Raw genomic sequence first — 26970 nt, 5'->3', positions numbered from 1 at the left:
ACATTCTGAATTTACTTTTTTGCAGCTGAGTGGTAGAGGGAGGCCCAGTTGAAAATACTTTGATGAGAGGGAGAGGGGTCCTCTTAATGAAATGCATCAGGCATAACTTTGACTCTTCACTGGATGTAACATAACACTAGAAACTCCCCATCCAGTGTCCCATGTTGCCATACCTGCCGTTTATAAAACTGTGCTTTGAAGTGTGTACTTCTGATTGTGATGCAAACCTAGAAACTTACTTTACACACAGGAGACGTGATAAATTGTTTTTCATATGACTGGGTTGAAAGGGGCTAATTTTGTAGCCTGCGGGCTATGACAGAGCATTGTGACAAGAGTCTCGCTGTAGGAAAGTTCATGCTCCTCAGAAACATCAACCTGTTGCACAGTTGTTCTGAGGAGCCTATTAATATTTAAGTAGATTGTTAAGAATCACCTTAAAGTGCTTGGATTTTAAAGTGCTGGGATTAGAGGGGGAAAATTGATACATTTTAACCTTCTAATCTAATTTTGAAGAACTAGTTATCTTTTCATTGATTCAAAAACAGGTCGATTGTGTTTTTATATTTCTGAAGGATAGACCCTGTCCTTGGTACCAGTGCTAAGGTATTTTTAAAAATTAATCTATTAAGGTTAATGTATCCTGAAATCTTAATACATAATTTTTTTAAGTTAAAGCAGGAAACAGGAATGGGAACAAACATTCATGAATGCCTTGTTTTGCTAGGCCTCTTTTAAAAGGCATTCTGCAAGTATGTCTTAACTGTAATACTGTCTTTTAAGGTCCCCATTCTTCGCCCATTTAACAAATGAAGAAAAGGAGGCTCAGCGAGATTTAATAACTTGCCTGGGGCCATGCAGTTCACGCATGGTAGCACCAGATTCGAACCCTGCCCTTTCTACTACTCTGCTTCTCAATTAGCATGAACACCCCTTCATTACCTGCCTGAGGAAACCGTTCATACTCTCCCAATCCTTTTTCTTTTTCATCAACTCATTCTTTGACTAGGAGGTGTATTAATCACAGCCTATCAATACAGAGAACTTAAAGAATTTAAAACACTCTACATTAAGGAAAAAACTAATAAACTTTTGGATTCATGTTTAGGAGCTAGGTTGTGAACCTTTGGGAGTAAATATATTGACGAATTAAAATCACATTAAACAAGAAGGAATGATACATTATTAACCACCATAAAACTTTTTTTGTTTTCAGTTACGATACCAGAAGTGCTTGGTAGCCAGGCCACCTTCACAGAAAGTTCGACCGCCTCCCCCGCCAGCAGACTCGGTGACCAGAAGAGTCACAACCAATGTAAAACGAGGGGTCTTATCCCTCATTGACACTTTGAAACAGAAACGCCCTGTCACAGAAACACCATAGCTGCATATGCGAAAGGACTCTGTACCATTTACTGAAGGTTGAATAGCTACACTAAAGAAGAGGAGCTGATCTCTGGCCTTCCATTCAGTTGCTGATGCTTTGTCTTCAGAGAATTTATCCTTAACCAAACAGTGTTAGACAAGCATGTTCTCTCGTCTTGCCACCATCGTGTGATATGAAAAGAAGCATGACTAATTTTTTTTGCTGTTGGTAAGTTACATCATGAGCAGTGGAAGGTCCCTTTCTTATTGTAAATATCGTAAACATTACGTAATTTCACACACACACACACACACACACACACACGGGGAAGAACGTGGCCACATCCCTCCCAGTGAAGATGCTGAATCCTTGGAGTGAATGACACCTGAGTTAGTTTCACTGTCTTCTTGACTGGATCTGTCACAAGCAACTTTTAAGTCCTACAGCACTTTGCTCTGTTTTCAGCATTGGATTAGACACTGCATACTGGATACCATTGAATTGCTATAAAAATTGGATGACGAATTTTTGTTTTAGTTTTTCATAAAATCGAACCTTTGGTTGACAAAACTGGCTGTTGGCATCAGAATAGAAACCAACTGGCAGCTTTCCTTGACGAGCTTCTTGACACATGGACACCATTTCATGTCTACAGCTGTTTGTGGGATATTGGGGGGAAAAAGTGAAGCTTCACAATTGAAAAGCTAAATTTCAGAAATTAAAATCGAACAAAAATAGCCTTTCTGTTTAGGTGGTTTTCAAACTGATTAAGAAAAAGAAAGAGATTTGCAAAATCAGGATGCATTTTGGGTGGGACATTATTTCAAACTTCTGCCTTATATTGTACAATGCAGCTATAGAATTACAGTTCACTATGGCCATTCTCTACATAAACAACATTAAAACGAAATAGTCCTTGTAAGCCTTTCATCCTTAATTTGATAATTAGCCAATATGCAATTTGGAGTTGAGGAAATACCATTTTCTATTTTAGATCTCCACCACCATGTCATGTTGTAGTCCCCATTCTAGGTAAACGTTCTGCTAGGATTCTACATCTAGCTCAGTCTTACCCTAATGCTTTTTGCCCAGAAAGCTGTCTGTCCATCATGTATTGTCCATGGCAACAAACTGCATTAAATTGAACCTTTCTGCATTTATGTGTTTAATATTAAAATTTGTTGAACTTTAGATATATTTTCAAATTTATATTTTTTCCATTTATCTTCAAGATTTAAGAATTTCTTATCAGAGCAAAATATACATAGGAACAATGTACTATTTAACAGGTTTCCCAAAAATAGCACTTTCCTCCTTCTTTATCAATAGACAAGAGACTTAGATGTAAAGATACACAGATTTAGACTCTTGTTGATACTGTTTAAAAGAAGTCACTAAGAAGCTAAATCTAAACATGTTTTGTTTACTCTTCAGTGATAAAAATGATCATTTTATAGCATCATCCAGTTATAAAAGCAATGCTTTATGTTTATCTACTGCTATGTACTTGTCAGAATGGTTTCCACATTTTTATCATCACATTTGAGCCTTATGAGGTAGAGAAGGTAATAAACACATTTGAGAAATAAAAAAATATGAATTACAGGGGCTCAACCACCTAGCCTAAGACCTCAGGAAAGTGAGTGAGAAAGCCAGGACTAAAACTCATCACACATCTCAACTCCCAGTTATTAAAGTTACGCTGCTTCCATGCAAGTCAGGAGGAGTCTTTTCAAACTTACTCTGAGCATATTCAGTTATTGTTGAGCAATCTTAAGATTCCCTGTATAAGCAGGGAAGTATGGCCAAATTACTTGTGCAGTAGAATTAAGTATAAAGCCAATGCCCTCTCTCAGTCCAGGACTGTTTTCCTGCATTGTGCCTCAGATGTGTTGTAAAGACAGGATTCTATGTGCAGCACAACCTGTTCAACCCACAGACTATCCAGAGATGATGTTACGTGTGGTACAAATATTCCTAATTCATGATACTTAGCCACCAGAGAACATGATGGAATGAGTAGGTGGCCTCCTGCCTCTGTTCCGTCTCAGAACTCTGGAGTTGTTTGCTAGCACCCTAGAGTTATGGCAAAAAAGATGCCACTCTAGAAATGAATTATACTTCTCACCAGCCTATATACTATTCTATGGAAGTTATCAATAACATCCTAAGAAATTACTTCATTAAAGAAATCCTTACTGTGCCCTTCAGAATTCAATCATGATGATTTTTCATCTTGACCTCCACAGTGAAACATTTTAGTGTGATAAACTTCAAAATTCTTAACTAGTGAGCCACTTTTATATTGGAAATCTCTACCAGAACCGCATTCATTTTTAAGGCATACGTTTGTTTTCAGGATCAAGAATACTGAGCTAGCTTTAAATAGCAAACTGATTTATATATGCAATTATAGGATGCATTAAGATGAATGATAGCCTTTACATACTGAAAACTTTACTGCAGATATTTTGTTTTAAAAATAGCTTTGCATAGTAAATGCAATTACTTTTGTAAAACTAATTATGTTAAGCCGTATGTTCAGACACTTTCTGCCATGGCCAAAAAGTATGTATGAAAGTGTGTGTGTATTTTCTGTGAAAGGATGCCAGTGTTTTACCTGATATTGTAGTGACACTTCAGTTATCTATGCATTCTTTGTATCTGTGATTCGGTAAACAGGCAGCCATGTTCACTATGCCTTGTATGTCTTATCATTTTTTTAATTAACCTGTTAAATACAGCTTAAAATATTTTTATTTTATTTATTCTATTTTTACTGAAATATACTGCATTATTGTGTTTAATGTATTATTATCTTTACTGGATATTATCTCTCAGTGTATCCAGGTCTAAGTAATCTCAGTGAACTATACATTGCCTCAAAGGTGGTTTTGTAATGATTTGTAGTCACATTTTTATTGGAATATGTAGAAGAAACGGCAAAATACTTACAAGTTTCTTTTTATTTTTTAAAAGCAGCTAGATAGACGCATACTTGCCACCTCATACGTGTGCTCCTTGGCCACATCAAGGGCAATAGCCAACATGCCTATGGCTAAAAACTTTACTTTGCAAACTTAAAGCACTGCTCGGTGCTTCATTTTTATATCCTTCACAACACGTGTGAACTCATCCAGAGACACACACATGTCCTCATGCCCTTTGTTTCCACCTGAATATATGATCAGCCATAGCTAATTGGGACCATTGTCTTTCGTTTATGTCTGTCTTACTGCATGAAGCAACACTAGACCCATTCTCATTAAAATAAGTTCTTGGTGATAAACTGTTGGCACTGCTACTTTTTAAAAAATGCCGCTTTTATGATTTTATGATGAACATTTGTACAAGTCGACACAAGGTCATTTACTAGAAGCCCTAAGTCTTTCCTCCTCTTCTTAGATGACACGCTCACTTCATAAGCATTGCAACACAAATTAAAGATTTCATTAACAATGTGAAAAACATTTCCCTAACTGATATTAGCACCACTTAACTAGTAAAAGCATTAGCTCTCTAGTTTGCCAGACTTCCTCTACCCAATACACAGCTAACATGTGTTACACAGCCTGTAAAATGAAGTTTAATTTATTTCAGCTTCAGAGAAAAGATACTGCACACATTTATCAGTGAGAGCACTCCCTGCCATCCAGAGCAGCTTGTTTATCCCAAAAGAACCTTTGGTTTTGCTTTTGGCCCCTTCTGCTGTTGACCACTTTTACACATTTTAAATGTAATATGTTGTGAGAATAAACTTAGCTGCGTAAAATGTTTGGCTCATTTATCTGACATCAGTTATACATATCCAGGCATAGCGATAAAAATCTCACGCCAGTCATTTTATTTTCAAATTATTCTTAAATTTAAAACCATTTTAGTAATGTAAGATTTTGCTTTGATTAGCTGTTGTATATTTCTACCTGGTAAGAACTAGAAAGTAACTTTAAATTTTGAATAACTCATCACACTGTCCTTATTTGTTACTCAGGAAGGACATCGGGCATTTTGGACTTGGAAGCCTAGTCACCAACTTGATGCTCGTGTATGCACTCTTTCTAGTATTAAGAGAGTCCATTTTTATTTTAAGACCCTGATGTCAAAGAATAAAAGAGTTGTACAGGCACTAAATCCAAAATGAAAAGTAACTGGAAAAACAGTATTTGAATCTGGTTTAACTGTTAGGCATATAGAAGAAGATAAATGGAATATAAAGTGTATAGCCATTTTTTTTGTTCATCTTGCATTTCCTTATCTTTTTATCTCAAAGGTAGTTATTCTTCAAAGAGCAAAATTTCAATTGGTTTCAGGTATTATACAGAGGTAAATAATTACAGGTTAAAAATCAATTTGCTATTGGGATATCTAAATACCAGTAATTTCATTATTTTAGTTTTTGCAGCATTTTTCTCTTAAGCTGAAGAAAGAAAAATGTCAGTGTAATCAGTATTTTTCACTAGAATTTTAGCATATTGTTTTTATCCTAAGTATTTTTCCTTTTTTACTCTACCAAAATATTTAAACAATTGATCACGTCCTTCTAAGAAGATTCTAAAAGAAGAAAACCACAGGCTTAATGAAAGAATGGTTTAATACAGAATCTTCATATACTTATAAAGATAAAAATAATTTATAACAAGATTCATGTTATGGGATACTGAAGTGAAGTGGCTGAAGTTATGACATGAATTATACACTGCTATAGAGATCAGAAAAATATCCTGACCTACTCCATAATAGGGTGAGTTCTCTTCTTATAACTTATCACAGAAAGTAAAAATCTTGGACCTGCTACTTCTGGACAGTGGAGTGCTCTTCAGCCTGGGGCAGAGGGGTGAGGGCAGGAAAGAGATAGAAGATTCCCGGGATAAAATATCAGGTCTTTACTGAACAAAGTTCAGTTCAGCTGCACTTGCCTCCGGGAGGCATGGAAGGCTCTGAGTCAGTGGTAGTAAGAGGAAACCATACTCTGATATCAAGCAAAGATTATATAGTTTTTGATTTTTGAAATTAGTAAAATAAGCTGAGCATTTAAAACATTTCCATAGTTTTTAAGTCATAGTTAACATGAAAATTCTTTGGGGATTTAAAAATAATATGTCTGGTTCAAGTATAAAAAGTCATGTTTCATTGACATGCATTACTGATAATGCTTCAGCTAAAAAAATTTATTACTACTAAATGAAATCCACCATTTTTATCCTCACTTCAAGTGAGGAAATTAGAGCTGAAATGAATACTAGAGCTGAAACAGACCTAAATATTCATCTTGAAGAAGATAATATTCTCCTAAAATCATGACATCTGAATTGAAATTTAGGAATTTATATAACGCTATTCAACACAACTGGATTCTGAAAATAGAACGTTAAATTCAAACGTTATAAATGTGTCTGTGAACATGTTCTTAAACAGCAGGATTTATAGTTGTAACTTACTTGATTTAATATCAATTTCTGTTGCCATGATGAAAAAAAGTCAATAGACCCAGAAATAATAACCATAACCAATTCTTGGAAGGCAATTGATAATACAGTCAAGATGAACTGACTTTTAATATAATTAAAATAGTGCTACAATATATTTTAATTGAGCATCAGAAATGATTTACCAGGGCTTCACTGCTATGTGCCATTTGAAAGAACCGTTTTCACCTGATCTTTGAATAGACCCAGAAATTTGTATACATTTCTTGAACAACAGGTGTGTCACTTACATTCAACAGTTTGACCTTGTCCACAGAATTACTACTTAGATAGAAATTTGCTTATAGTCATTTTGTTGTTGTTTTTTTAACAACAGTATTTGGCCTAAATAGCCAGAAGGGAGAGCTTATGTTCACTGTGCTTAGGATCCTGGAAGCTCTTCCAGTGAGAAAGTTTTCACTCTGAATGGACATATGAACTAGAACATTGGACCTTTCTGGTTTTCCTATTTCTACTCAACCTCAATCACATTACAGAAGATCAACCTCGATAGTGATTGAAATGTTTAAACTACAGCTGACTTGGTACTGAAGAGTGATCTTCAGTGCAAGATCATCTTTTCCATACTTATGCTTGCTAATAAATGCCTCACAAATTAACTTGGAAAACAAGTCTGTTACAAGGCACAGTTTCCCTTGTAGAAAAATTGTTGCAGCTTTAAAACCAGTGTCCTAAGTCCAGACTGAAAGTTACCAAGAGTGAAACCAGTTCCAACAGCTGTCTAATCTGCAGACTCTGGGGAAAAAAAAAAAATCTACTCCTGACCCTGTAGAAAAAATTGCAAGACACTCACAGCTATGGTCGAGGATGCCTGGGTAGAGAGGAAGGTAAGTTTTCTTTAGGTTTTTCCCCTCTTCTGAGTATTGATGGTGTGGAAAGATAGCCAGGCAAGACAGTCTTGGGCCCAACCCAACGATAGTAAAAATGTGGAGTTGGTAAGTGAGATCTGATCCCTTGCGGACTGGGAAACGGCAGTATGACTGGAGGCAAGGCAATCTCTATGGGTTTCAGTGGAATCATTCTGTCTTCTGGCCGAGATCTCACAAAGTTTGTTGGCCGTTCATGTGGTCTGGCAGATGTATTCTTCATAATTGTAGGCACTAAAGGATTGGTGGTGGGCTTGCTGGGTTTTCTGACCTGTGAGGAAGAACCCACTTGATTTGTATTTTTCTGTGGAAGAGATGTTTTTGTTGTTAATGTCTCCGGCTGATTAGCACTCACATTAGTTTCTCGACTCAGGAACTCAGCAATTTTCATTTGGATGCCGCTGTTATCAGCAATGGAAGATTTTGGCAATGACATTTTCTGTTTCTTCTTCTTCTTCTCCCGTTTTGAAGATTTACCCAACTCAATCCCCTCCAGTAGACCCTTTGCTGCTGCACGGGCCAAAACATCTTTCACAGACACTGTCTCAGATGGGTCCCGCTATAATTAAAGAAGCAGTTAGTAAATGTGGGAGTTAACTGTTACCATGTATATCACAAATAGTTATCAGTGTTTCAGTAAAGATAAAAGAGTATCATTATTATACTAAAAGAAATAGTTTTTAGGCTTCAGTCCCTACTATATCCCATAAGCTTCAGGAAATTACTTTCATTGTACTCAAACCTCCCCATCTGTGAACCTGATAGAAAAAAAAAAAAACAGAATTACAGAGCTTATTTCTTGTCTGTGAGCTAAAATGAACTAGATGTTGACAAGTGCTTAGAGAGGTGGGGGTAGAGAGTAAGCAAGGGAAGAACACTCAGGAGAAGCATAAAGATAAAAACAGGGATTTTGGCCAGACAGTAATAATTCTTTTTCATGCCCTTTAGGTATTTATGAAATAAGCATACCATTATGAAATGTTCACAAAGTTCCTAGGTTCTTTGTATGAGGCTTTGTTGTTTCTTAATCCCTAAGTATGAAATAGATTGGGATTTTATCCTTACCTCCCTTGTTAGAACAGAAATAAAACAACCATTGGTAATTTCAGATGGTTCCATTCTAAAAAATTTGTCAGTAGACAAATGTATTTCCTTTAAGGAGCACAGTGGAAGGACAGGGGGACTAAGCCTGCAATAGATAACAGCAAATAATTAATAGTTAGAATGTTTTATTTGCCAATCAAGGGAGACAGTAAATTGCAACAAAGCACACACGCATCCACCAATTGTTAAACAAAAATTCCAAATAAGAATAAAATGTCAAGGGGAGCAATCAAAATGGCAGAGTACAGCATGACGTGAGCCAACCTCCTCTCACAACTATGCAAAAAAAAAATCTACATATGGAACGATTCTCACAGAATATCTACTGAACACTGGCAGAAGACCTCAGACATCTGAAAGGGCAATAAAATCTCCACATAACCAGGGAGGACAGAGGAAAAATGAGGGAGAAAAGGATCAAAATGGAAGCTGTGCCCCTGGGAGGGAACTATGTAAGAGGAAAGGTTCCAGCACCCTGTGAAGTCCCTTCACCAGTAAGGAGAGGCTCTTCCTCAGAGGAGAGCGCAGAACCTGTCTGCAGCAGGCAGAATAGAGAGACCTGTACAGACGGTCAGTGCCTCAGCTGTGCACTCCCCAGCCTGAGACACGCATCCACTGGTGCAAGTAGGGGCTGGGCGCTGAAGCTCGGGCTTCAGAGGGCCAATCTGGGGAGAGGACCAGGGTTGGCTGTGCAGAAACAGCCTGAAGGGGCTGGATTCTGGTGCGACTGCAGCCAACAGTGTATGCAGAGAAAGCCTGAACCCACCATAGTGGTGATGTACCATTGTTGAGGGCATGTGAAGGGAGGGGCGGAACCTGCCATAGCAGCCTCTTTCCCTGCACACGCACTCCAAGACAATAGGACACAGGCTACATGAGTTCCAGGAGCAAGCACCAATCACTGCGTGTGAGCTCCAGGAACTGGCATGAGCCACTGACAGTATCACAAGTTCCAGGGGCATGAGCAAGCTGCCTCTGAGAGCTCTGGGAGTGGGCACTAGGTGTTACTCTGAGAGAGAAGGCCAGCAACTGCATCTGCACACACTCTGTCAATGGGATAATGGATAGCACACAATGAGGAAAGAGGCAGCAGGCACTCATACTGAAAACAACCCTCACACAAAAAATAACCCACACAAGCTACACAGGGCTGGTCCCACATATAAACAGCCCTCTAAGGCCACAGAAGATAATTCCTAAAAGGGAAAAATATGCAACCTAGAATACTATACCCAGCAAGATTATCCTTTAGAACAGAAGAAGAGAGAGAGAATTTCTCAGACAAGCAAAAACTAAAAGAATACAGTAATACTAAGCCTATCCTAAAAGTAATATTGAAAGGTCTTCTCTAAATAGGATAGGAGCAAGAATTTATAAAAAAGAGAAAATCATAACTGGAAAGTAAATAATGTAAGCCAGCAAAAGGATTAACATGAAGATGTAAAAGAGACATCAAAATCATAAAATGTTGGGGAGGTGAGTAAGAAAATGTAGATTTTTTTGAGAATGTGTTTGAGCCTGTATTACTATCACTCTAAAGCAAGTTGACACAGAAAGGGGTAAACACACTTGAAAAACAGAATAACAAGTCAAAAACATACAACAGATTTACAAAAGCCAAAAGAAGAGAACACAAACATAAAAGGAAATCATCAAATCACACACACAAAAAAAGGAAAAAGTAACAAGAAATACAGAATCAACTGGAAAACAAGGTTTAAAATGGTAATAAATATATATCAATAATTACCTCTCAATGGCCTAATTGCTCCAAACGAAAGACAGAGTGGCAGACTGGATTTTTTTTAAAAAAGAGCCTACAATATGCTTCCTTCAAGAGCCCCACTTTAAGACAGACAACACACAGGTTCAAAATGAGAGGATGGAAAAAGATTTAATGCAAACAAATGACAAGTGGGGGTTGCAATAACCAAATAAGACAAAATAAACTTGAAAAAAAAGGCCAAAAAGAGATATATAATAATAAAAGAATCAATATAAGAAGAGGTTTTTACATTCATCAACATACATGTACCTAATATTATAATTATTGTTCAGTTGCTAAGTTGCATCCAACTCTTTTGTGACCCCCATGGACTATAGCCCGTCATGCTCCTCTGTCCATGAGGTTTCCAAGGCAAGAATACTGGAGTGGGTTGCCATTTCCTTCTCCAAGGGATCTTCCTGACCCAAGGATTAAACCCACATCTCCTGCATTGGCAGGCAGATTGTTCACCACTGAGCCACTAGGGAAGCCCTGCACATAATATAGGAGCACCCAAATATATAAAACAAATACTAACAGATATAAAAGGAGAAATTGATGAGAATACAACAATAGTAGGAGATTTAACATCCCACTCACATCAGTGGACATATCTTCTGGACAGAAAATCAATAAAGTAACAGATCCTAAATGATAAAAGCACAAAATGCACAGCCAACATTCTCTAGGGATGATCACATACTGGGGCACAAAACAAGTCTCAATGAATTTAAGAGTATAGAAATTATCTCAAGCATCTTTTCTGACCATAATGGCATGAAGCTAGAAATCAATCACAGAAAAAGAAATGAGGAAAAAAATGACCACATGGAGACAAAATATGTTATCTTAAAAATCAGTGGGTGAATGATGAAATTAAAGAGGAAATTTTAAAATACCTTGAGACAAATGACAATGAAATCACAACAAAATTTATGGGATGCAGCAAAAGCAGTTCTTAGAGGGAAGTTCATAGTGATAAAAGTCTTCCTCAAGAAACATCTAAAACAACTTAACCTACTACCTAAAAGAATCAGAAAAAGAAGAACAAATAAAACCTAACATCAGCAGAAGGAAGGAAATAATAATCACAGTGGAAGTAAATAGAGATGGCAGTTCCTTAAAAAACTAAAAATAGAGCTACCATATAATCCAGCAATTCCACTCCTGGGTATATATCTTGAAAAAGATGAAAACTCTAATTCAAAAAGATACATGTACCCCAATGTCCATAACATCACTATTTACAATAGACAAGACATGGATACAACCCAAGTGCACATCAACAGATAATTGGCTTAAGAAGATGTGATGCTATATACATATATATTGGAATATTAGCCATAAAAAGAATGAAATATTGCCATTGCAGCAACATGGGTAGACCTACTAAAGAATATTATACTTGGTGAAGTCAGAGAAAGGCAAATACTATATGATATAACTTAAATGTAGAACCTAAAAATAATACAAATGAATCTATATACCAAATAGAAAGACTCACAGACATAGAAAACAAACTTATGGTTACCAATGGGAAAAGGGAGAGGAGGAAGGGATAAATCAGGAATATGAGATTAACAGATCTAAACTATAATACATAAAAATAGATAAGCAACAGGATTTACTGTATAGTAAGTACAGGGAGCTGTATTCAATATCTTGTAACAATAGAAATGTGTGTATATATATATATATAAATAAATATAATGGAAAATAATCTGAAAATATATATATTCACTTATATATACACCTGTGAGCTTCCCAGGTGATCACATGGTAAAGAATCCACCTGCAATGCAGGAGACCCAGAGTCAATCCCTGGGTCTAGAAGACTCCCTTGGAGAAGAAAATGGCAACCCACTCCAGTATTTTTGCCTGGAGAATTCCATGGACAGAGGAGCCTGGCGGGCTACAGTCCATGGTGTCACAAAGAGTCAGACAGGACTGAGTGACTAAGCATGCATATATATACATAAATATATTTCAGTTATATATAACTGAATGATGTTATGATATACCTGAAATTAATATAATATTGTAAACCAACTATACTTCAACTTAAAAATGAAAAAATCTAATGAAATACAATACATACAGATTTTCCTCTATTTTTGCCATATTACATTCTTAGAAACATCATTCCTGACAGACAAATCAAATCACTCACACTGGTGAATTTGGTTATATTGTGCAATAATTCTGTTTGCTACTAGATGGTGATTTAGTTTGTGCTGTGTTAAGAAGCTGGCAGAAATAAGGTTGGCTGTTAACTACCAACAAGAATTATTAAGGAAGTAAAGAAAGAAGGGAAATATAGATGTGGTTAACATGTCCATCTGTGAACTGGCAAAGGAAAAACATCAAATTAAAAGGAGGGAACAAACCATATGCCTATTAAGATCCTACTATAAGAATTACAGGGACATCCCTGGTAGTCCAGTGGTTAAGAATCTGTCTTGGAGTGCAGGGGATGCAGGTTCAATCCCTGGTTGGGGAAGTAAGATCCCACATGCCTTGGAGCAACTAAGCCCACACCACAACTACTGAGTCCAACACAGCCAAAGAAATAAATAATTAAAAAAAAAAGAATTACAGGAAAAGTTCAGAACAAGGGAAATAAGTTAAAAATTGGAGACATTTTAAAATACCTTATTAATTGTCACAGTCTTGAAGAACTAACTGGTGTCATATATCATTAATAGACATACTCCTTATCTTGATGTCCAGAGTTTGGATGGAGTATTACAGTTCTTCTTCTCTGCTGCTGCTGCTGCTAAGTCACTTCAGTCGTGTCTGACTCTGTGCGACCCCATAGACGGCAGCCCACCAGGCTCCCCCATCCCTGGGATTCTCCAGGCAAGAACACTGGAGTGGGTTGCCATTTCCTTCTCCAATGAATGAAAGGGAAAAGTGAAAGTGAAGTCGCTCAGTCGTGTCCAACTCTTAGTGACCCCATGGTCTGCAGCCTACCAGGCTCCTCCGTCCGTGGGATTTTCCAGGCAAGAGTGCTGGAGTGGGGTGCCATTGCCTTCTACCCCTAGTTTAATATATCATTTTACCCAAAAGCTATTATGGTTATTCAGGCTATTTTTATTTCAATCCTTGTGGGTGCCAAAGGCTAAACAGGTCTAAGAAACATATATTTTCAGATAATAAATATCCAATTTTCTTGCTACTTTCTAAGGTTATTTTATACTTTCCTTTTATTGAAGCATGTATCTAAGACTCAGGATACAAAGTTTATATTCAATTTACCCAGAAATCAATCAAGTCGAAGCCCAAATGCCTTTAACCTTATTGAGCAATAATAATAACAACAACAAAACAAATCTTTTAGTGTACAATACAATTCACATACCAAGCCATTGCAAAGCTTTTACAGAATCTACTTTAAAGTTGTAAGAAGTTAGGGTATTTGGTCATATTAAAGTCCAATAAAAAAGAAATGAAATGCCTTCTAACTTAGAAAATTGTAATTTTTCACTTTCAAAGATATTTAGTTGAGTTGTTTAGAATTCTTTCTTTCTTTCTTACCTATAAGGTTGTACTTTAATCTCGTGGTCTTGAAATTCCAGTGCTTTCTTAACAATAGCTTCATTTTCCTCTGGATAAACTGAACATGTGCAGTAAACAATAGCTTGAGCTCTGGTAACTATATTTAAAGAAGACGGAATATAATGACTCCATTAACAATCGTGAACAAATCTCTTGTGTTTTCAGTGGTGGTGTGGTTCAGTCACTAAACTGTGTCCAACTTTTGCGACCTCATTGCAACCTGCCAGGCTCCTCTGTCCATAGAACTCTCTCTGGGCAAGAATACTGGAGTGGGTTGCCATTTCCTCTCCAGGGGATTTTCCTGACCCAGGGATCGAACCTGGGTCTCCTGCGTTGCAGGCAGATTCTTTACCAACTGAGGTACAAGGGAAGCCCAGATGTCTGTACTAATACCACACGGTTTTGATGGGAATGATGTCTACAGATGCTTGCATGGCTCCCCTTTAAAGCATGTATTAGTAATATAGTCTGGCCAATAAATGAAGTAAATATAACTGAATCATATAGAAGTTGAAAATCCAATCCATGTGACCAACCTTATTACAAACACAAGCAAATAAATACTGCAGATTACCACAGCTTGACACTTCCAGCCATTCTTCCAAAAGCCATATCGCATAACTAGTTAAAAGGACTCTAGAGACAGACTTAAGTGTGAATCCCAATTCTGTTATTTACTGATTTATGAACCTGAGAAAGTTACTTACCTCTCCAATTCCTCAACTCTAAAGTGAGGTAATATTACTACCAGCAACTCACTCATGTTCACATTTACCAAGCACGTACTACATGCTAAGCACTGTTCTTACTATTTAATACATACACACAAAAACCCCTGCCCCAGGGAGCTTATTTTCTATGTTTCATTGACATAAGACATAAACAGGGCTTCCCTGGTGACTCAGTGGTGAAGAATCCACCTGCCAATGCAGGAGACATGGGTTCCATCCCTGGTCCAGGAAGATCTCACATGCCGTGGAGCAACTAAGCCCATGAGTCTAACCTGAGCTCTAAAGCCCATGGGTTACAGCTACTGAACCCACAAGCTGCAACTGCTGAAGCCCACGTGCCTAGGCCCCTACTTCACAACAAGAGAATCCACTGCAATGAGAAGTCTGTGCACCACAATTAGAGAGTAGCTCCTGCTCTCTGCAACTAGAGAAAAGCCTGCACAGCAATGGAGACCCAGCCCAGTCAAAAATAATAAATAATTTTGAAAAAACATAAATAAATAGATTTTGGAATTCCCGGCTGGTCCAGTGGTTAGGACATAGCAGTCTCGCTGCCAGGGGCCCAGGTTCTTAGTTCCCATTAGGGAACTAAGATCCTGCAAGCTGCGCAGTGAGACCCCACCTAAAACTAAAGCATTGGGCGGTGACAAATGCTATAGAGAAAATCAAAGCAGATATGGAGGATGGTTAGTTTCAAGAGATTATCTTGCAATTTCAAATAGAGCAATCATAGAAAGAATTTTTAAAATGTATTATTTATCAGCTCCCTAATCTTCCAACCAACTCATTTCATTGATCATATACATACTATCATATTCAAAATAGTGTTTATTAATAGCATCAGTTAAAAGGACAGAACTCCTCCATGTTTTTCTATTTTGCCTAATTTCTACTTCATATATGCTATATCTTTATATATTAAATCATCTATACCCTATACTAACCTTTGAGCCTTTGGAGGTCAGGATTTATCCAAACTCATATTCTTAACAACTGGCTTAATACCTGACCCAGAATAGACATCTGATAAACATGCACTAAGTTAATAAAAGTTAATGTAATTTCTCAGAGTCTTCTAGATTTCCATATCTAAGTGTGAAAGGGCATTGGTACTCAAAATCTAAATGTAGGGATTGAAGCAATAATATAAATACTTAAATGGCCTTGTTACTCAGACTTTAAGAGATCTAGGCTATATCTTTAATTCATCTACTTTCTTTTTAGTATTAAACAAATTAAGAGTTTAACTAAAGTTGGAATTATAGAAGAGTTGTTAGGGCGATACAAAACAGAAAAATTACATTGAAAAGCCAAAGAAGAGAAACAGAGAAGATGAAATTATACAACAACTGATGTACATAATTATTTCATTTCACTATTAAGAAGCTGATAATTCTTCTTGCTAACCTATATTTAAAATGATAGTAAAGCATATATTTTAGAGACTTAGATTGGTAAAAATAAATATTTTGTTATTTTAAGGAACTATGACTAAGGGTTCTGGGAAATCCACTTATGGTTCACACATCATTGCCTGAATATGATAAATGAAGTATTAGTGTTTCTAAGATTTACAACATATTTCCAGTTTGTGCTGATAACAAACTTACATTTCATGGCATGTGCTAGCTGTTCATATTGCTGTTGAGCAAGAACATGAAGTTTATCTTCTGATGGGCCTCCTTGAGAGAAATCCTTAAGTAAATCTGTATCTAAAAACAAATATATGCTTTAAAATATATCACTATTAGATTTTTCATATATTGCTGTGATCACATTATTTAATATTTTAATCATTTTCCCTATTAATGAGTTTTCATAGAAAATATTTTTTAAAAATACAGTACTATAAAAATGCTGACTTAAAATTTTTAAATCTGAATTGATAATTTTGCTTAGTTTTAATATTACTTTTCTTTATTCTCCAAATTCTTATCATAGAGTTATCTAACCAGCCAAAATAAGTCATTCAAGCACAAAAGATAGGATGCAGTCAGCCTGAGTATGAATAAAGAGAAAAAAGATCTATTTTCCAAGGCAGAAACTGATGGGCTACAGTCAGATATGAGAAAGAAAGAATACAGTTAAAAACATTAGCTTACTAAAAGAAATCTTGGAAGAAAAAACTCCAGGGAAGCAACTGTATGTCTTCATAATAGATAAAAAAACAACAGATCAAGAAATTCTTACAGTAATTTTTTAAATTTCTAAAACTATTTTTAACATATTTCTTGATAATATTAACTAAGATATATTGACTACTACTCTATATAGATTATTTTATTCAACAACCCCTTGAAGCATTATTATCCCTCTTAACACTGAGAAAATTGTTCAAGCATACATTAAATAACTTGTCTAAGGTCATACAGCTACTAGATCAAAACCAGGTTCTAGCCTGGCAATCAGACCAAACTTCTAAGCCCTGTTTTATTCTGCCTCTCAGTAAGTCCCTGGAATATGTGCTAAGTCACTTCAGTCATGCCCAACTCTCTGCTACCGCCAGGCTCCTCTGTCCATGGGATTCTCCAGGCAAGAAAACTGGAGTGGGTTGCCATGCCCTCCTCCAGGGGATCATCCCGACCCAGGGATCGAACCTATGTCTCTTATGTCTCCTGCATTGGCAGGTGAGTTCTTTACCACTGAGCCACCAGGGAAGCCCCCTGGGAATATAAGAGGCAATTATTTATACCATATATTGGGCTGGTCCCCATTCCAGTAATATTACTAAAGGTTAATTAAACTTCATTTCTTTCCAATTTAGTTTTACACTTCACATTTTTCTAAGTCTTTAATCACTTTTTAAAGGACTATTTATACATTATTATACTCTAAAACCATATCAACTTACCTTTTTCACCCCATTTTAAAATAATTTCAAGTGGTTAACAAAGATCAATTTTATATATTCCTCAAATATAGGAATTTTTTTAACCATTCTAAAAATGGTTGTAATGTTTTTCAATATTAAAGTGTTTTTCAAACTAATTCATGATTTCTCATGAATCTAAGTTTATGATCACTAAATTTATGACTAATATTTTTACCATAATCACTAGGTCAGCAGCTCCTTATCTGCTCTGGCTATTACCTCCTCAAAGTAGTTTCCTTCAAAACCTTCCTTTTTTCCAAGCTTGCCTAAGACCACTTCTTGGCTTAGCTGGTCACCTTGTCAAGGATTTCAAAATATTACCAATATCTAGGAAACTTTATTTTCCCTTTTTGTCATTTGTGGTTCCCTTTGGTCTTTTCTCCCCTAGACTCTAGATTATTTTTACCAATGGTTTATTTTGTTCTGCGTTCCCACTTCAAGATGGCTCAGGCTAAGGCCAGTCTCACAGGAGTTCTAAGCTCGAGTTCTTTTGACTGCAGTGCTTATTGCAGCTGCTGCTATTACTTCCTCTCTTCTTTCAAAATTTAATTATTCTCTGATCATTTTCCAAAGTGAGTGTAGGAATTTTCTCAGTCTACCACACTCCCCTCTGAGCTGGTTATTCTTCTGTTTAACTCTCATGGAAAGAAATTTTCTGTAGCAAGACAGAATTCCATATGGTTCAGTATAAGCAAGACAGAATTCCATATGGTTCAGTATAAAAATTGTGTGGTATAGTGGGATTGTTTCTATAGTGTAGTATAGTGGAATATGCTAACTAAGCTGAATTTGAATTCCAGCTTTGAATCTAGCTACATGACCTCAGGCAACTTGCTAAATTTGTCTGAATCTTTGTTTTTTTGTCCCCTTTTATAAAACAGAGATAATTACATAACACTATCCTCACAAAGTTATTGTGAATATTAAGTTATAATGCATGAACACTTCCTGGAATATCGATTGGGGCATAGCTGTACTCCATAAATATTACTTTCCCTCAATTTCTTTTCCTTCATTTTAAATTCTTTCCTTGCTAGAAATAGCAAATAGTTACTCAACATATTCTGAATGTTAGTGGAATGTCTTCTCTGTTTAATATCCAGTTAACCTTATCTATGCCTTTCACTATAAACAAGGGATTAAAGTGAGAATCAATTTCAGTTAACATACTGTGATTAACAGCATGATTCAAAGGGCTGGAGTCAGAGCAGTAGTGTTTGAATCCAGGCTCTGACACTTACTAGTCAAAACACCAAGAGGCTTCAACCTCTCTGAGGCTTGTATTCCGTATTTGTAAAAGAGAAATAATAAGAGTTAACCACTTCACAGTGTTCTTGTAAGGACTTGATGAAATAATCCAAGCAAAGTGTTCAGTTCAGTGCCTTATATGTAACTGCTCAATAAATGTTAGTGTTAAAAATATTTCTTAGTTTATTAAAGAAGCAAATAAAATATTCTCAGAATTAACATTTGAGAAAAATCATAAAACATACATGCTGCAGGTTAAAGAAGTCTTGACTTTGAAAGTTTGTTTACAATTTGATTAGAATCATCTTAGGGCACAGCCTCTAGAGTTCAGTTCAGTTCAGTTCAGTCGCTCAGTCGTGTCCGACTCTTTGTGACCCCATAAATCGCAGCACGCCACGCCTCCCTGTCCATCACCAACTCCTGGAGTTCACTCAGACTCACGTCCATCGAGTCAGTGATGCCATCCATCCATCTTATCCTCTGTCATCCCCTTCTCCTCCTGCCCCCAATCCCTACCAGCATCAGAGTCTTTTCCAATGAGTCAACTCTTTGCATGAGGTGGCCAAAGTACTGGAGTTTCAGCTTCAGCATCATTCCCTCCAAAGAAATCCCAGGGCTGATCTCCTTCAGAATGGACTGGCTGGATCTCCTTGCAGTCCAAGGGACTCTTAAGAGTCTTCTCGAACACCACAGTTCAAAAGCATCAATTCTTCGGCGCTCAGCATACATGACCACAGGAAAAACCATAGCCTTGACTAGACGGACCTTTGTTGGCAAAGTAATGTCTCTGCTTTTGAATATGCTATCTAGGTTGGTCATAACTTTCCTTCCAAGAAGTAAGCGTCTTTTAATTTCATGGCTGCAGTCACCATCTGCAGTGATTTTGGAGCCCCCCAAAAATAAAGTCTGACACTGCCTCTAGAGTTAGGCAGATCTAAATCTTAATCCTGACTCTGTCACCAACTAGTTATATAACCTTATAAAAATGAATCAATCTCTCTCAGTCTCAGTTTTATTTATAAAATTCTCATACATTTTAATGCCAATATCTTGAGCTCTGGTATATACCAAAATAGTATACTGGCCAGCATCTGTTCTGATTGCCTACATCGCTCTAATTACTAAATATTTTGAATATCCCCCTTGTCCATATTTCACAGAACTGGTGTAAAAATTAAATGGTATAATGGTTGTAAAATACTTTCTATATAAGTGCCTTATATATGGTAACTATTCACTGATCAGATGTATCTATCATTTTAATGATTTTAAAAATAATGATTTTAAGTAACTTAATTTAAAAAATATTAACAAATTTAAATAATTTAGAAATTAAAAGTTAAAGCAAGTACCTTCATGCTCATTTAAAATAAATTCTACTGGATTACTAACACCAAGTCCTGAACAACGAGGTAGCAGCAGAATCACTTTAACTTTCTGTAATCGATGATCCTTTAATTCGAGTTTCATAAATGTCTCATGAAGTATCTCAATATCTGGGAGAAAAAACACAGAAAATGTATGCAAAATATTAATTAAAAAATCTTATGCAGTATGTAGTTATATCTATTTATCACTATTCATTTTTAAATCCTCAACCACACAAAATGTCATTTTAATGCAACCAGAAAAGAGGATTATTTTCTGATAACATCCTTAAGTTAACACATGAATTCTCTTAATAGAGTCCTTCCTCCTTCACTTGAATGATTTTGAAGGTTAAATATCTTCTACATAAAATGTAATTTAAATTTTTCCATCCTGAACTTCAGATTCCATGTAAAGCAGTATGGTGTAGTGAACTTCCCTGGTGGCTCAGTGGTAAAGAATCCGCCTGCATTGCAGGAGTCACAGAAGACGCAGGTTCCATCCCTAGGTCAGGGAGATCCCCTGGAGGAGGGCCTGACAACCCATTCCAATATTCTTGCCTGGAGAATTCCATGGACAGAGGAGGCTGGTGGGCTAGAGTCCATAGAGTCGCACAGTCAGACACAAGTGAAGCGACTTAGCATGCACGCCCAGTGTAGTGGAGGGAACAGAGTTTTAGAGGCAGAAATACCCAAGTTTGAGTCCCAAATTCACTATTTACCTGTGTGACAAGCCTCTATTTCCTTATTTGTAAAATGGGATATTATTGTCCACACCTCATTTAATTGTAGTGAGGATTGAGATAAAGTAGTTAGGCTTAGCATTGTGCCTAGTATACAATAAATGCTCAGTACTGGTTACTTCCCTTTCCCATTTTTTTAATCCCCTTTTATATTCTATTTTCCCTGGAAAAAATTTTATTAGCATTTATTTTTTTTTTTAGCATTTTATAATTTTTACTTAAGCACAGTCTAAAGGCCCTTAGGGACCCTATAATTTAGGACAGTCTGCCTTCCCTCAGGTTGTAATTGTCTGTGACCCTAATATTAGGGCAACTCCCCCAGTCCTACAATGGCTCTCATTCTCCTCATCTGCTGAGGAGTCACTCTTGAAATTGCGATACCCTACCCCTTTCTTTTGTCTGATCAATCTTCTATTATGTCTCTTTTGAAAAAAAATTTTTTAATCAAGTGCACCTTTCTCTTTTTTCCCCCTATTTTTAACTCTTCATTGCAAAAGTTCAAACATTATGTCAAAAACCCCATAATATATAGTGATTTTTCAAATGTTCATGATATTGCTTCAACAGTGAAACATTCATGCCCAATCATGTTTCATCTATATCTGCACACACTTCCACCCCCATATTATTTTGAAACTATGAAATATTTCACCATTTATCTAAAAGATAAGAACTTCTTTAAAAATAACCCCATACATTTTAAAAAGTAATTCCTTATTGTCATCAAATTATAATAGCATCCAATCATGGCTCAAATTTTCCAAGTCTCACACATTAAAATTTTTTTTAGTTTGTTTAAATCAGGAGTTACATAGTTCACACATTGCAATGAGTCAATGTCTTACTTTAAATTTTTTTTGTTGACAGGTACCCTTTCCATTTTTTCTTAGCATTTATTTCTTAATATAACATGGTTACTTGTACTACTAGTTTCCCAGAGCCTGGATTTTGTTCTTTGCTTTCCTAGAGAGTAGTTTAACATGTTCTTGTCTTCTGTATTTCCTATAAATTAGTAGTTGGATCTTTAGAGCTTAATTTAGTTTCGAGTTCTTTTTTTTTTCCCTTGGGAGGTAGAGGGCACAAAACTAATTCACAAGTGATGTCATATTCATTCATTAAATTGCCTTTATGGTATGAGCAAAGGTGCTGCAAAATAGTCATATTCTAATTCCGTCTTCTTTTTTTCATTTATCAGTTGGAATGCTTCTAAAATGAGACACTTTCGTTCTTCTACTACTTGGTTACCCAGTGGTTCCCATTCTCTCTACTTAAATAGGTAAAAATTCATAAGGGTAATAAAACCAGAAGTAGGAAAATCCCATGGACGGAAGAGCCTGTTAGGCTGCAGTCCATGGGGTCGCACAGAGTCGGACACGACTGAGCGACTTCACTTTCACTTTTTCACTTTCATGCATTGGAGAAGGAAATGGCAACCCACTCCAGTGTTCTTGCCTGGAGAATCCCAGGGACGGAGGAGCCTGGTGGGCTGCCGTCTATGGGGTCGCACAGAGTCGGACACAACTGAAGTGACTTAGCAGCAGCAGCAGCAGGCATGTATATTTTCAATTTTAGTGATCAATGCTAGTTTTCCAAAGTCACTGTACAAATTTATAATCCAACTAGCAGTGCTTGAGCATTCCTAATGTTCCATACCTTGCCAGCACATGGTATGACCATCTTTGAAAAATGAAAGTTTTCATTTAGATGAAGTTCAATTTATCTTTTCCTTTGTTGTGCTTTTGGTGTTTAAACAACCACTGCCAAATTCAAGGTCTGAAAGTTTTACCCTTGTGTTTTCTTCTAAAAGTTTGATAGTTTTACCTCTTATAAATAGGTTTTTTACCCAGTTTATGTGTATGATATGAAGTAGGGGGTCCCAACTTTATTCTTTCACATGTGGATATCCACTTATCCCAGCACCATTTGTTGAAAAGACTATTCTTTCTTTGTTGAATGGTTTTGGTACACTTGTTGAAAATCAGTTGACCATAAATGTAATTAGGGCTTTACATTTGGATTCTCAATTCTATTCCATTGATCAATGTTTATCTTTGCATGAAATATTCCCTTGGTATCTCTAATTTTCTTGAAGAGATCTCTAGTCTTTCCCATTCTGTTGTTTTCCTCTATTTCTTTGCATTGATAAAGGACAGAAACGGTATGGACCTAACAGAAGCAGAAGATATTAAGAACAGGTGGCAAGAATACACAGAAGAACTATACAAAAAAGATCTTCACAACCCAGATAATCACGATGGTGTGATCACTCACCTAGAGCCAGACATCCTGGAATGTGAAGTCAAGTGGGCCTTAGAAAGCATCACTATGAACAAAGCTAGTGGAGGTGATGGAATTCCAGTTGAGCTATTCCAAATCCTGAAAGATGATGCTGTGCAAGTGCCGCACTCAATATGCCAGCAAATTTGGAAAACTCAGCAGTGGCCACAGGACTGGAAAAGGTCAGTTTTCATTCCAATCCCAAGGAAAGGCAATGCCAAAGAATGCTCAAAGTACCACACAATTGCACTCATCTCACACGCTAGTAAAGTAATGCTCAAAATTCTCCAAGCCATACTTCAGCAATACGTGAACCATGAATTTCCTGATGTTCAAGCTGGTTTTAGAAAAGGCAGAGGAACCAGAGACCAAATTGCCAACATCCGCTGGATCATGGAAAAAGCAAGAGAGTTCCAGAAAAACATCTATTTCTGCTTTATTGACTCTGCCAAAGCCTTTGACTGTGTGGATCACAATAAACTGTGGAAAATTCTGAAAGAGATGGGAATAACAGACCACCTGACCTGCCTCTTGAGAAACCTATATGCAAGTCAGGAAGCAACAGTCAGACCTGGACATGGAACAACAGACTGGTTCCAAATAGGAAAAGGAGTACGTCGAGGCTGTATATTGTCACCCTGCTTATTTAACTTCTATGCAGAGTACATCATGAGAAACGCTGGGCTGGAAGAAGCACAAGCTGGAATCAAGATTGCTGGGAGGAATATCAGTAACCTCAGATACGCAGATGACACCACCCTTATAGCAGAAAGTGAAGAGGAACTATAAAGCCTCTTGATGAAAGTGAAAGAAAAGAGTGAAAAAGTTGGCTAAAGCTCAACATTCAGAAAACGAAGATCATGGCATCTGGTCCCATCACTTCATGGCAAATAGATGGGGAAACAGTGGAAACAGTGTTAGACTTTATATTGGGGGGCTCCAAAATCACTGCAGATGATGATTTCAGCCATGAAATTAAAAGATGCTTACTCTTTGAAAGGAAAGTTATGTCCAACCTAGATAGCATATTCAAAAGCAGAGACATTACTTTGCCAATAAAGGTCCGTCTAGTCAAGGCTATGGTTTTTCCAGTGGTCATGTATAGATGTGAGAGTTGCACTGTGAAGAAGGCTGAGCGCCAAAGAATTGATGCTTTTGAACTGTGGTATTGGAGAAGACTCTTGAGAGTCCCTTGGACTGCAAGGAGATCCAACCAGTCCATTCTAAAGGACATCAGTCCTGGGTATTCTTTGGAAGGACTGATGCTAAAGCTGAAACTCCAGTACTTTGGCCACCTCATGCAAAGAGCTGACTCACTGGAAAAGACTCTGATGTTGGGAGGAATTGGGGGCAGGAGGAGAAGGGGACCACAGAGGATGAGATGGCTGGATGGCATCACCAACTCGATGGACATGAGTTTGAGTGAACTCCGGGAGTTGGTAATGGACAGGGAGGCCTGGCGTGCTGCAATTCATGAGGTTGCAGAGAGTCAGACACGACTGAGCAACTGAACCGAACTAAATTGATGTTTATCTTTATGCCAGTACCACATTGCCTTGATTACTAAAGCTGGGTAGTGAGTTTTAATATCAAGGAGTATGAGTCCTACAACTTTGTTCTTTTTCAAAGCTATTCCATGTCCCTTTGATTTCCATGTGAATTTTAAGACAATTCGAATGTCAATTTCTGAAAAATACCACCTAGGTTTTTTTTAATAGGGATTACATTAACTTTGCATTTTTTTCATAGATTCCTTAGAATTTTCTATATACAGAGCATTTTATCTGCTGATTCTAGATAACATGGCTTTATATATTTTGAGACTGTATTAGTCTTCTTTAGTACTGTATATTTACCTGATGAATTAAACATGTTCTAACTGTATTTCTAGTAATTTTTCTTGACTTAGCACTGCTTTCCTGTATCTCTTTTTGTTAGTATGTTTACTGGATATCTTTTTCTGTCCAATTTTTAATACGCTTTTATGTTAGGGGTATCTCTTACAAACAGCATTTTACAGTTGATCTTTAAAACCATATGATTATCTCAATAGATGCTAAGAAAGCCTTTGACAAAATTCAACATCTATTTATGATAAAAACCCTCCAGAAAGCAGGAATAGACGGAACATACCTCAACATAATGAAACCCACAAACCCACAGCAAATATTATCCTCAATGGTGAAAAATTGAAAGCATTTCCCCTAAAGTCAGGAACAAGACAAGGGTGCCCACTCTCACCACTACTATTCAACATAGTTTTGGAAGTTTTGGCCACAGCAATCAGAGCAGAAAAAGAAATAAAAGGAATCCAAATTGGAAAAGGAGAAGTAAAACTCTCACTGTTTGCAGATGACATGATCCTCTACATAGAAAACCCTAAGGACACCACCAGAAAATTACTAGAACTAATCAATGAATATAGTAAAGTTGCAGGATATAAAATCAACACACAGAAATCCCTTGCATTCCTATACACTAACAATGAGAAAATAGAAAGAGAAATTAAGGAAACAATTCCGTTCACTATTGCAACGAAAAGAATAAAATACTTAGGAATATATCTACCTAAAGAAACAAAAGACCTATATATAGAAAACTATAAAACACTGGTAAAAGAAATCAAAGAGGACACAAATAGATGGAGAAATATACCGTGTTCATGGATCGGAAGAATCAATATAGTGAAAATGAGTATACTACCCAAAGCAATCTATAGATTCAATACAATCACTATCAAGCTACCAACAGCATTTTTCACAGAACTAGAACAAACAATTTCACAATTTGTATGGAAATACAAAAAACCTTGAATAGCCAAAGCAATCTTGAGAAAGCAGAATGGAACTGGAGGAATCAACCTGCCTGACTTCAGGCTCTACTACAAAGCCACAGTCATCAAGACGGTATGGTACTGGCACAAAGACAGAAATATAGATCAATGGAACAAAATAGAAAGCCCAGAGATAAATCCACACACCTATGGACACCTTAACTTTGACAAAGGAGGCAAGAATACACAATGGAGAAAAGACAATCTCTTTAACAAGTGGTGCTGGGAAAACTGGTCAACCACTTGTAAAAGAATGAAACTAGAACACTTTCTAACACCATACACAAAAATAAACTCAAAATGGATTAAAGATCTAAATGTAAGACCAGAAAATATAAAACTCCTAGAGGAGAACATAAGCAAAACACTCTCTGACATACATCACAGCAGGATCCTCTATGACCCACCTCCCAGAATATTGGAAATAAAAGCAAAAATAAACAAATGGGACCTAATTAAACTTAAAGCTTCTGCACAACAAAGGACACTATAAGCAAGGTGAAAAGACAGCCTTCAGAATGGGAGAAAATAATAGCAAATGAAGCAACTGACAAAGAATCTCAAAAATATACAAGCAACTCCTGCAGCTCAATTCCAGAAAAATAAACAACCCAATCAAAAAATGGGCCAAAGAATTAAACAGACATTCTCCAAAGAAGACATACAGATGGCTAACAAACACATGAAAAGATGTTCAACATCACTCATTATCAGAGAAATGCAAATCAAAACCACAATGAGGTACCATTTCACA

General features: G+C 36.7%; 2 protein-coding genes across 28 annotated transcripts in view; one reads left to right on the top strand and one right to left on the bottom strand.

Annotated features, from left to right (window-relative positions):
* APBB2 (amyloid beta precursor protein binding family B member 2) overlaps positions 1 to 5138 on the top strand; it is a 384026-nt gene extending 378888 nt beyond the window's left edge. For 23 of the 24 annotated variants that reach the window (XM_059887472.1, XM_059887475.1, XM_059887478.1 and 20 more), the window contains one exon: positions 1217 to 5138. In XM_059887472.1, the coding sequence (XP_059743455.1) occupies positions 1217 to 1384 (168 nt within the window). In that variant the 3' untranslated portion in view covers positions 1385 to 5138. 24 annotated transcript variants of the gene reach the window in all.
* Positions 5139 to 5939: 801 nt separating this feature from the next.
* NSUN7 (NOP2/Sun RNA methyltransferase family member 7) overlaps positions 5940 to 26970 on the bottom strand; it is a 47546-nt gene continuing 26515 nt past the window's right edge. For 3 of the 4 annotated variants that reach the window (XM_024993551.2, XM_002688230.6, XM_005207910.5), the window contains exons 8-12: positions 20349 to 20492; positions 16487 to 16588; positions 14125 to 14242; positions 8784 to 8907; positions 5940 to 8277 (exon numbers count right to left, since the gene is read on the bottom strand). In XM_024993551.2, coding sequence (XP_024849319.1) covers positions 7648 to 8277; positions 8784 to 8907; positions 14125 to 14242; positions 16487 to 16588; positions 20349 to 20492 — 1118 coding nt within the window. In that variant the 3' untranslated portion in view covers positions 5940 to 7647. The remainder of the gene's footprint in view (positions 8278 to 8783; positions 8908 to 14124; positions 14243 to 16486; positions 16589 to 20348; positions 20493 to 26970) is intronic. The other variant, XM_024993552.2, reaches the window with a different exon arrangement.

Source organism: Bos taurus, chromosome 6, assembly GCF_002263795.3.
Source record: "Bos taurus isolate L1 Dominette 01449 registration number 42190680 breed Hereford chromosome 6, ARS-UCD2.0, whole genome shotgun sequence".
Taxonomy (NCBI): domain Eukaryota; kingdom Metazoa; phylum Chordata; class Mammalia; order Artiodactyla; family Bovidae; genus Bos; species Bos taurus.
This window is presented reverse-complemented; position numbering and strand designations above follow the sequence as displayed.